Here is an 11,581-nt window from a genome sequence, read left to right as displayed (position 1 = left end):
TCCAAAACAAGAAGACACCTGCCTTGTTTAAGGTTTTCTTTTACAAGGACTCTGACAACTTTGTATTAAGTTAGTCCTCGTCAGTTAAACAACATTAGTTGTAGCGTGTCAGTGGAGATATATTCCAGGAGGACCTGTGGGAGACGCTTCGACGCCGAGAAATACGTGAACGCTAACTCCGGAAACTCGTCTTTTACCAGGTTGTCGGTCCATTTTTGATTTACAGTTTTTTATGCGCTTTTATCCGTCAGAAAATAGAAACAAGGTATACCTGTAACTAATTACACTTTGAAACTTGGCTTTGCTAACTCTAAAACATGTCGCTAAACGGACATTGCACTATGTTCAGAGCGCTTATGTGCGGTTGCCATAGTAACCTGTTTACACAGACTGGAGATGGAGTTTCTAATAATATTCCCAAAAAATACTTGTTCACTTTATTACATCATAAAATTAATACATCTTATTAACCTATATTTGGAACTGCAGCAGATTGTTATTGTTATTAACAATAATTCATAAATTCGTTGCATGTTTTGTTCTACCAATGGTTCAATATTCAGTTTCAACTACCTACATTTACTCAGGTACTGTACTAAGTACAATTTTGTGGTAATTGTACTTTGCTGAAGTATTGCCATTTTATGTTACTGCATAATAATTCAGAGTGAAGCATTGTTCTTTTAATCTTTTACATTTCCTTTGCAGTTTTAGTTACTAGTAAGTTTTTAAAGTTGTAGATTCTTAGTTAAACTATTATTACATTTGGAAAAATATTACAAATGTAGAGAACTGTGGAGACCAAATGATTGGCAGTTATAATTGTGTAATGAGTAATGTTTATCGTCACAGATTCGTATTAGTTTGTGTTAATGTAGTAACATAAATAATATGCTTTATTTAGCGTGATAAATAGCTTCATTATCAAAATTAACGTTCTCTTTCTCTTAGAGGTCAGAGGAATATGTTGAAGCTGGAGACCTTACTGGAAGATGGACGCAGATCAGAGATATTTCTTCAGCAGCACCTCAGTGCTTTTAGGGAGGCTTTGCAAAAGCAGCTGCAGGAGACAGAAAGGAAACAAACAGAGGAGCTGGAGAAGAGGATTCATCAGAATGCTCTCCTGTCAAGAGACCAAGAGTTTGGTGATAAAAATGAACTGAACAACCCAATTGAGTAGGTTTCCTTAATTGTTTTCAATGGCTTGTTTTAATCATTATATAGGTACTGTATTTCCTTAAAGATATTTACTGTTTTTGTGTTTGTGTGGGAATTAAATCTGTCTCTAGATCTGTCCTGGCCTCAGACAAAGATACTTCACAACAACTCAGACAGTCAGAGGGGTCTAACTCCACTTCTTCAGCTCGGGTATTTTCAACAAACAAGGAACATTCAGTCAGCACTTCAATGCTGATTCCTAACAGGACCCAACAGTGTAAACGGATAGTTTTATTCAAAACAACACAAATGATTAAAGAAGAAGAGGCAGAAGCTGAGTGTCAAAAAAAGTTCTGCGCTCTGCCAGCCCCCAGCCATGTCATGCAGCCCATCTACCAGGAGATGATGGAGATGAGAGAGAAGGAGAGTAAGCAGGGTCGAGAGCAGAGGAAGAACTTCTTACTCTCCATTCAAAAACCTTTCAGCTTCCAGGAGCGAGAAAGGGAGAAAAGGGAGAAGCTGATAGCAAAATTAAATCAAGTCTCAGAAGATCAGAAAAACAAGGCTGCTATTGTTAGAAAACCTTCCCCACAAAGTAGAAAAGGAGCTGTCAGAATCTGAGCTGAATGGTGAGTTGATTCTATGGTTTCTGTACCTCCAAATTGTACAACAATAGCTTGTAGCAAGCTAGTTTAAACCATTACACACCCAACAGTTTTTACGTCATATTGAATTCATGCATACAGTCTCCACAGTGGCATAACTACAGCTTCTTCCTTATCTGACTGTAATTCTGTGTAGACCAGGCGGAGGTGTGCAGGAAAGTCTCCACTCAGACTATGGTGAGACAGGAGAATCCCACTGCATCTGGCAGTCCAAAACTTCGCACTGCTGAGCGCACCAGGACGGCAAAGCTGGGGTTCCTAGATGAGAAGCTGAGCTTCCATCCAAAAATCATTCAAAATGTCCCAGACTTCAGCCGGCTGCACAAGGCCTTGCAAACAGAAGTGCTGAGAAAAACACAGATTAAAGATGTAACCAAGTGTCAGCCATTCTGTCTGAGGACATCAGCTCTACCTGCAAGGCAAAGGACGATGAGCCCTGAAAACTCACAGGTAAAAAATTGGGCAGGAGACTACTACTCTTCCTTACAGCCCCTCATGTTATGATTACACCATGTAACAGGCATAATAACACATTTACTCCATATAAATACTCCAATATACTCCTTACTTTTTACTATCATGCACTCCTGTAAAGGGGTTTTATAAAAGCACTTCATAAAAAGGAATTTGACCATGCACACTGTTGTTTATGTGAAGTGTTATTTTTGAGGCAGTTCAGACCACTATCTCAGTTGTGGATGTTATTCAGATTATGTAAGCCATCTTTCAAGATTGAATATTTTCTTCACTTTAACAGTTGTATTTAAAACTTTCTCCACCTTATGATTTATTAAGTTTAACTCAAGTCTACTTTCTACAGCACCAGACATACTGTACTGTGTGACCACGTAACCATATAATTTGTGTTCATTTTTCACCCCTCAGTGCAGAGATGATTTTTTTATGAGGGTGATTATGTACAGTTTGCAACAGCTGTATACATGAATGTGCCCATTGAAATTTGTCTGGGCGGAAGATTCACACAGCATAAAAACCATTATGACACCACCTAAGTAAGAATAACAGTAATTAAGTGCAATCCAATTTAAAGTGGTAGAATTAAATTTGTGATCAGTTAAAATTAGCTGTATTTAGTTTTGTTCTTAAAGTTGTAGCAAGGGAAGAGGGTTCTGTAAATGCAAGTATTATATTTGTAGATCCTTATAATCCATTATATTCACTAAAATATTTAAGAATTGTTATTGTCCATTTTTTAAGAAAACAATACAACTTATACCATTATTCTGAGAACAATCTCAGACTGTACAAGAATTATCATTATTTCACCAATTAATCTGTCATTTTCACTTTTATTGTAAAAACAGTGACAAATTTATTTTATTGAAATTAAGTAAGAAATCCTGTATTACTAGGTATATTATTATACCTATAAATATAATTTAGTATGTTTAAGACCTAGATAATATATACTTTGCTGGTGTTACCAATTCTAAAATACAAAGTTGATAATACTGTAGAGGGTCAAAACAAAAATGATAATGTCTTCTGCCATTGACAGGTATCAAACATAAGTCGCAGCAAAAGCAAATCACTTGGGGCCTTATCATCACTGTCCACAGACACACTCCCCACATACATCACAGATGCTGAAAGGAAGCGCTGCATGGCCATAAGGTGAAAGGGGCCATTTTGACATCACGTTAGTCAGTAAATCTGCACTCAGTACCGCTTCTTGATACAATCTTGTGATATATTCTTACTTTCACAGAAAGTCAATGGAAATCAGGGACAGTAAGAATCAGGAGAGCTCAGACTGGTTGAGAAAGTACCAAATGAGGTCACAGGCCATGAAGAAGACAGTCGTCCTGCATGCAAAGTTGTTGGACCCACACAGCAGCTTAAATGAAGTGTATAATGAAAAGCTACAGCAACATCGGTGAGCGCTGTTCAAGCAAACCATTCATGTCTTAACATTTGCAACTTACATCAGAACAACACAACCACACACAATTGTGAATGCCTCAAAATACCATCTTCTCTTACCTGAAGGGAAGCTGACCAACAAAGGACGAGGGAGTACATGAAGGAATTACAGGAGATGAAGACACGAGTTAGTGAACGTCCTTATTTGTTCCAACAGGTGAAACAGGTAAATGGCAGAAAGCCTAAACATCACTTCACATTGCCAGTCACATGAACATCCATTGACATATCTTTGACTTTTTTATGTCAGAAAAATGCAAAGGCTCATGCAGAGCAGATATACAGAAATAAACTGAAGAAAGCTGGCTTAAAAGAGCAATTTGTTGAAGAAAATGGCAAAGCAGTAGAAGGAGTATCATCATCAACATCATTCAGATCTGGGGACGATGGAGGCAGTACTGAAAATGACACTCATAACAGGTATGCATTATGAGAATTTTAGCAAGTTTTGTTCATCCACTATATAATCTCACTGTGTCCAGTAAAAATATGAATAGCACCACTTCTGCAGAGCCAAGGACTTCATGTGGTTTGGTCATATTACATTACATAATTTTCTGAGCTTGTCCAGCAGCCTTTAGTGAAGAAAAGACAAATACTGTAGCCAAGTAAAAGTTCGACGTAATTACAATATAGCCATTTTCTAACCCAACATGTCTGATTTAGGGAAGAAAATGTAGACAACTGGGAGAAAATTGAAGATGTGGAGGAGGAGAGCGTGAAGTCCAAGGGGGAAGAAATGCCATGATCAAAAAGGTTCAGGCGGCACAGAGTTTTTTGTGGCCTCTCCACTAGAAAACAACTGTCCTCAAAAATGATTCATGTTATGGCTAACTATCCACACTAAAAGTTTGATAGTTTAAGATGTGCAAGTATATATTACGAAATTACAAAACAACTGGGCTTGAAAATCACGAATGTTAGGGGTTACAACCAGAAGAAAATAAAAGTGTATAGTTTATAAGTAACTAGCATTTTTTTATGCTTTCAGGTTGAGCTTGTACAGTAAATGCAACATATGCATGACATTTCCAGCAAATGTAATAAAAAAAAAAAGAAAAACAATAGTTTTGCTAAGGAATATGAAAACTCTTATTTAGTTTAGACAATGATGAACATTTAGCTAACAAATTAACATTTTAGACACTAAGTCTGTAACATTATGCAGAAATTTGTATTTTACACTGTCTATATATATATATACACACACAGCACTGTATAATACACTGAAATATTTTATTTGCAACTTCCTTGTGTTCTGTTTTTTTTTTGTTGTTACAATTTAAATGAAGTGTACATTTTTTTAATGCGACAGGTCTTACAAGGACAGCAAATGTCTGACATGGGACTCGCTCAGATGTCTGGCTTACAGTTCCCAGTTATTTCTACAACTACACAGCCAGCTAAATAAACAGCCATCACTGTGCAACTGCATTCCCACAGACCAGTTCAGTGGTCTGCTCAAAGCCCATAGACCCACATCAAATGGACTTGGATGCTGGCTTCAGCTGTATGCTTGTGCTTAGACAGCTGCCTGCCAGGAATTTGAAAGATTTTTTTATACTTACAAGCCACATGGAGTTGTATGAATAAGTACAGTATATAATCATAATCACAAATTCATCATTGAGAGTAATTTATGCTACAGACATAATTTCATAGAAGTTGGTATCTTTTCTGAAATTCTATAAAAAACTATAATCAAACCTTTTTTTATCTGACAGAAGTACAAAGAAAAATGTTTTCACTGATCAAATCAATCTTAAATATAAGCAAATGCAAAGTGTTGCATACCTGCAACACTTGTAAATAAAATGATGGGACACTAATGTGTATGACCTTCAAACACTCAGGCAGCATCGCATAAGAAACTGGCATGCAGTGCAGTCGCAGGTGCTCAGCAAACCATCACCTAACACAGTCTGCCACTTCATTCAGAAATGCAACCTGAAGGTGAAAGCCATACATCAATTCTGTGCAGAAAGAGGCATCTATTGGGACATACTGTATGCCGTTATCAAGACAATGTCTACTACAGTTACTTCACAAAGTTATAAAGTTGGATATTTGTCAGGATGTTGCCAGTGTGGCTTCGTTAACACAGAGTGCATGTGTATAACTGACCAGTCTGTGTCTGATGTACAGATTTGTCTCCTACTAAATATGAATGGCACATAATAAAGAGGAGAATCAGACAACAATGACCAGACTGTCGAGCAGTTTTATGTCCATTATAAATGGGCAATATTGCACTAGCAGATGTGCAACAATTAGTATGCTCACTTTCCAAATACTTGAGAGTGTGATTAAAAGAAAAGGTAAAGTAACACAGTGTTAAACATGCCCAACTTTTTCTTTTTGTTCATGTTTTGCAGGCACCAAACTCCATTACTAAACTAAAACAAAAATTTGCTATATTTCAAAAATACAACTCAGCTGGTCAAAGGAAACACTGAAAGTCTTTTGTCAGTAATGACTGATATAAATTCAAGCAAATAAACAATTTTAATTTTTTTATTGGCTATTTTAGAAAAGTCCCAACTTTTCTGGAAATGTGGTTTCGTATATGGTTGCTTTATGTAGGTGTTATACATTGAAGTCAATTAATGCAGTTTTTGCATAAGTTAAGATCAACATATAAAAATCTATGAGTGATATATTTTAAGGTAACACTGTTCATGTGTTGTGCAACTAAAAGCTTTACTATAGTAATACACAACCAATAAAGAATTTAATAATATGTTTTTTTAATCTAAAGAAAAGCAAAACACTATCCATTATAAATTGTAAGAAAAATAAGGTATGTATAACATCTAAAATATTGGCACTTAGCAGTTAGAGATGTATTAATCACAGAGTCTTTGAGATCTCAAACATCGTGTGATAAAGCTTCAAGGGCTCCATCCTGTCAGGTTGTCATGGGAACCATGTATCTCTCTCTCCCCACTCTGCCTTGTAGTCCCTCAGGAGATTGCTGTGCACCTCTGAGTCCCCGGTGCACAGCTGAGAAAAAACAAATCTCTCCAAACCTGTTAGATAATTTCCGAGTGGAAACCTGCATCTGTGAAATGCTTGAAGGAGCAGACGCCTGTGACATCTATTTAAACAAACTGTAGTCATTTAGATTTGTGTGGAGGCTGAGGAAAGGAACAAACACATCTCATTTAGATTAATGAAAGGCTGTGTGCTTGGCCACCAAATGTTATGATCACACTGTTTGAGGAGTGGCTCTACTTAGCAGATGAACAATATAATTTCACCAAGGTGGTGCGTTCAAGTCTCATATTATTCCAGCTGCTGTACAATATTAAAATTCCCACACATTTAATTCTATAAATGCATGGGTTGTAAATGTAGGCAGCTAAGGACACACCCTAGAAGAAACGATATAGGCCTCAAGTGGAATTCAACTACTTTAGAACATCCGCAATTGTACTGCACAAAATACTTGTGTTGTGTTTTCTGGTTATTTTGTTGTTCATTTTAATTTATGTTTATTTAAGTTCACCTAATTATAAAGTAAAAGTGCAAAGGCCATGCATTTCTTAAAATACAGTGTGCAATACATTGTGAGTGCAGATCTGTGTGCACGTCGAGTCTCAGTTTGTTTTAGTCCGTGGTTCACCTGTAGGAGGAGCTGTGGCTTGCTGCAGCCTCTCTGGAGCAGAGAGCAGAGCTGCAGAGAGATCCCTCTTTTTCTCCTTCAGTGGCATGAATAATATCCCCAGTGCTGGAGAGAGAGCATATCAAGAGGCAAACAGGAAGGGGAGAGAGATAGCAGCCAGTGTGACAGATAAGAGCGTGGCAGAACTTGTCTCACTGATTGCACCGAGGCCCGGAGAAAGAAAGAGCAAGTGCACCAGAGTGTCAGGCAAGGTTGCTGCCTACACACAAACACAAACACACACACACACAGATTCAGCCTCAGCTTGGCTCCACCAGAGGAAGTTCAAAGAGAAGACTGACCTCAAGAAGGTACTGTATGTTTGTGCATCTTTAACCTAGGAATCATCTCCTGCAGTTGTGCACCCCTCTCTCTTCAACTGTAAGATTATTAGCAAATGAGCTGATACGCTTACTTGATGCTCCACTTTGTTGTCCAGGTTGCGGAAGTTTCATCTGTGGATTCACTTGATTATTATGGCTTTCCTTAAATTGAGCCTCCTTGTCCTGTAGAGGAGTTGTGTGTTTCCCATCTAGAAGAACTTGCCTCGTGTCTGCAGCCTGAGTGAGGATGGAGAAACTGTCAGGGAAGGACAAGGAGCTGATCCGAGGCAGCTGGGAGAGCCTGGGCAAGAACAAAGTTCCTCATGGTGTTATCATGTTTTCCAGGTAATGTCCTACTCAATCAACATGATTCAGTCAGTATAATGATTTGTAAGGGAGGAAGACATTTGAGGTTGTTATTTTGTTAAGTTATCCTTTCATTAAGATGAATTCTAGTGGCATTTTATGCATAAAAAATTATTCTTGCCATTTTCTGCATTGCTGCTCAATAGCTGTGTTGTTAGAATATGTAACACAGGTATGGAGAGACAATCAAGCTAGATCCTTCGCGGCACACTTTCAACATACAGGCACCGGAGGCTTGACTTGTTGCTTGGCGACAGACTGCTATAATCCACAATTTACTTCGAGACAGCTGCCGCTAAATCAGACACTAACATGAAAATTGTGTAGATAAAGGATCTAAAGATGGATTCTGTGTCTATGTTTGCCATCTCTATATACAATCTCTATGTGCTATTTGTCCTTTGTAGACTGTTTGAGCTGGACCCTGAGCTCCTCAGTCTTTTCCACTACAGTACAAACTGTGGCACCACACAAGATTGCGTCTCCAGCCCTGAGTTTCTTGAACATGTCACCAAGGTGAACTGCCGTGACCATTACAAACGAACAGACCTTTGAATCCTTAGTTTTTACGTACACTTTTGATCACTTTGCTTGTATAAATGTGTCTTTGCATCTGACTTTCACTCATATCTGTGCAAATGTTTACAGGTAATGCTTGTGATTGATGCAGCCGTCAGCCACCTGGATGACTTACACTCTTTGGAGGATTTTCTGTTCAACCTTGGCAGGAAGCATCAGGCAGTGGGAGTCAACACACAGTCATTTGCTGTAGGTCCAATTTTTTATAGTACACATCTCAAAAAGCAATTTCACAGGTGACTGAGCCGTAAAAAAAGTTTTTTTTTTCCCTCTGTGTTTGTGTTATTGTTTGTTTTGACTCCTTCAGGTTGTGGGTGAGTCCCTTCTATACATGCTGCAGTGCAGTTTGGGCCAGGCCTACACGGCACCGCTGCGCCAAGCCTGGCTCAACATGTACAGCATTGTGGTAGCAGCCATGAGCCGAGGGTGGGCTAAGAATGGCGAGGACAAGGCCGACTGAAGCACACAGCAGGAGCTGCTGAGCAGTTGCTGTCAGATCACTCAACATGGTTGCCATGGAATAAGGTTGTGTAACTTGCAGCATTGTGGCTTTGGCTGCTCTACATTTGCTCTGAGCCGGCTTGCATAGTGTAGTGAATGCATGGTGTGGTTACACTTTGCTTTTGGATTGACCAATTGCAGAGGTTATTTTCTTTGCTGTGGATGTTCAGCTACCAGGCGATGATGCTGTAAAGCTGTGAGGATCTAAGCAAGCCAGCTTTGGGTCTTGAGTGTGGACATATATTCTGAAATTCTCATAAGGAGAATAAGGGTAATTGTTGAGTCTCTTTGTATATAATGACTTGGATATATCTACTCAGTGATTGTAGTGGTCTTTGTGATGTATCTTTAAAAAATTGCACAATTGTGAAAAACAACAAATTATACTAAGACATCACACACTACACAAACTGTGATGGTTACTGTGGCCAGGACGGCAGCTCTCTTTCTAACTGGAACACAGTGATAGGTTATAATACATGTTAGAACCTTTGGGACAAAGCAATGTGATTTTAAAGAAGAAAATCATATCACCTTAATTACAGGCATTACTGTGTTTTTTTTATTAATATTGCACATCATTACACCTCTTTTTATGTGTTACTTTATTATTTGACATTTAATCTATTGATGATAAGCAAAGCCAATCTTAGACATGATCTCCAATAGATGTTGACAGGAACTGTTATACTATAGCTTTCTTCAGTGATCGATGACTGTTAAGGCATCCATGTTCATCTTATTCAACATGGTGTGTGATACTTTCCTCAGTAGAGATTTGGAGTATTTCAATAGGCTTCAGCTGACTGTTAAACTCTAACTTATAGACTGTTATGTGACCTTTAGAGTTTGAAAGTAAAGGATACCGTAGAGGAAATATAAGATTTTGTCCATCAGTTTCCAGTCACTGATAGTGTGAAACAGTTTTGTTGTAATGTAGTTGCTTTTCTCAGTGACGATTATTAGCTGTGTTTTTCTAACACAGAGCCTTTACCTGGACGTGAAACGGAAAGTGCATATTTTTTTTAGGATTCTGAAACTGAGACTAACAAAAATAATAATTATTTTTCATTAATTTATTACCTTGGAACAAGTAGTACATGAGGTACTGTGTACTTACACTGTCCAACATGTATGTTTGAGAGTATGGGTTAATATTGCTGCCATAACACTGTATGTATCATCCTCAGCTGTTATTTACATTCATGGTCATAATGCCAAGTAACTTAGCAACAGTGCGCCAAGTATTAGATAATAACACCATACAACTGTAAATCCAAGCTGCTGACATGTGGCTATTATTGTTTTAGTTTGAGTTTACATTTCTAAAGTTTATTTTTATATTCTGAAATGTATGTGTAATTAAAGAGCACAGATTTGTTTTCTTCACATGTTGTACAGTATATCCTCCAGATATATTACTTTGTGTGCATTTCCAGTTAATGAATCCAACTCGAGAGAGAATTACTAATAGGCTGGTTTGCTTTTAAACAGGTTTCATGTAATCTGAGTAAGAAAAAAAATGTGCAGTTGTTATAGATAATTATAAAACAGAGTTTTTTATTGAACTGTTTACTTCTTGAATAGTTTGTTCAGTCTGTACTTTGTAGCCTACAGGTGTAATGTTTGTTAACTGACTGTGTAGGTGGTGTATTAATAATAGTGATTATTTTCTTAGTATCAGCACACAGCCCTATGCAGGTTGTTCTCAATGTGTCTCTTTTCAGTTAAGTCTTTTTAGCAGGCATGACAGACAACTGGTATGTTACCCTGTTAGCATCCAGTGCATATTGGGTGTATCACTGTCTACCTCACTATTATCAGCTGCTACTGAACAGCTATGACTTCACCTAGTTCTCCTTCAACCAAAAAATGCACAGTATTAGAGGTAAAATAAGCACGCACTCTTTGTAAACCAGATTTCATCCTACACTTTCAAGAAAAAATGTTGTGTGCTAATTTGAGTCTTAATAAAATTATTTGTGGATATTTTACTGCTAAATAAGGTGTGTTTTCCTCTTGCTCTCTGATTGTGTGGGGCGGACTGATGGTTTAACACAGTGGTTAATATTTGAAATCAATCACACAATGGCTGCTTTCCTTCCCACTAACAGCCCATCCTTAATATTACATAAGACCTAAACGCTGAATGGCTCACTGCTCATGGCTACAGAGATGAAGGCAACTTAGGCACATCAGCCCACTTACTCATACAACTGAACAATGTCACATCAAGATTTTTTGTACTTTTCTTATCACTAAAATTAAATTTTTTTTGTAACAGTCAAATATCTGCAATTTAAAAAAATTGCAGATATTTGCATATATTTTCTTTGATTATCAAATTGTGTGACCCATTTTTCATAGCTGTACACACACAC

At 37.7% G+C, this 11,581-nt stretch overlaps 2 protein-coding genes across 2 annotated transcripts; both read left to right on the top strand.

The window, feature by feature from the left end:
* Positions 1 to 55: 55 nt before the first annotated feature.
* Positions 56 to 5,008, top strand: fam161b (FAM161 centrosomal protein B). Its single transcript, XM_026355167.1, is given in 10 exon segments — positions 56 to 200; positions 952 to 1,176; positions 1,290 to 1,743; positions 1,745 to 1,787; positions 1,960 to 2,273; positions 3,343 to 3,458; positions 3,553 to 3,720; positions 3,834 to 3,933; positions 4,018 to 4,187; positions 4,434 to 5,008. Coding segments are annotated over 9 exon segments (1,659 nt in total). The 5' UTR covers positions 56 to 200; positions 952 to 964; the 3' UTR covers positions 4,516 to 5,008.
* A 2,966-nt stretch (positions 5,009 to 7,974) lies between these two features.
* ngb (neuroglobin) lies at positions 7,975 to 11,189 on the top strand. Its single transcript, XM_026355897.1, has 4 exons — positions 7,975 to 8,099; positions 8,528 to 8,636; positions 8,769 to 8,888; positions 9,007 to 11,189. The coding sequence occupies exons 1-4, from the start codon at positions 8,002 to 8,004 to the stop codon at positions 9,157 to 9,159; spliced, it is 480 nt and encodes a 159-aa protein (XP_026211682.1). The 5' UTR covers positions 7,975 to 8,001; the 3' UTR covers positions 9,160 to 11,189.
* Positions 11,190 to 11,581: the final 392 nt, after the last annotated feature.

The sequence above is a fragment of the Anabas testudineus genome, chromosome 12 (assembly GCF_900324465.2).
Source record: "Anabas testudineus chromosome 12, fAnaTes1.2, whole genome shotgun sequence".
Taxonomy (NCBI): domain Eukaryota; kingdom Metazoa; phylum Chordata; class Actinopteri; order Anabantiformes; family Anabantidae; genus Anabas; species Anabas testudineus.
The sequence above is the reverse complement of the archived record's forward strand: the minus strand, read 5'-3'. Positions and strand labels throughout refer to the sequence as shown.

Coding starts and splice junctions, on each gene's coding strand:
- ngb (XM_026355897.1), top strand. CDS start 8,002: ATGGAGAAACTGTCAGGGAAGGACAAGGAGCTGATCCGAGGCAGCTGG. Junction 8,100..8,527: donor GGTGTTATCATGTTTTCCAG/GTAATGTCCTAC, acceptor TGTCCTTTGTAG/ACTGTTTGAGCTGGACCCTG. Junction 8,637..8,768: donor TTCTTGAACATGTCACCAAG/GTGAACTGCCGT, acceptor AAATGTTTACAG/GTAATGCTTGTGATTGATGC.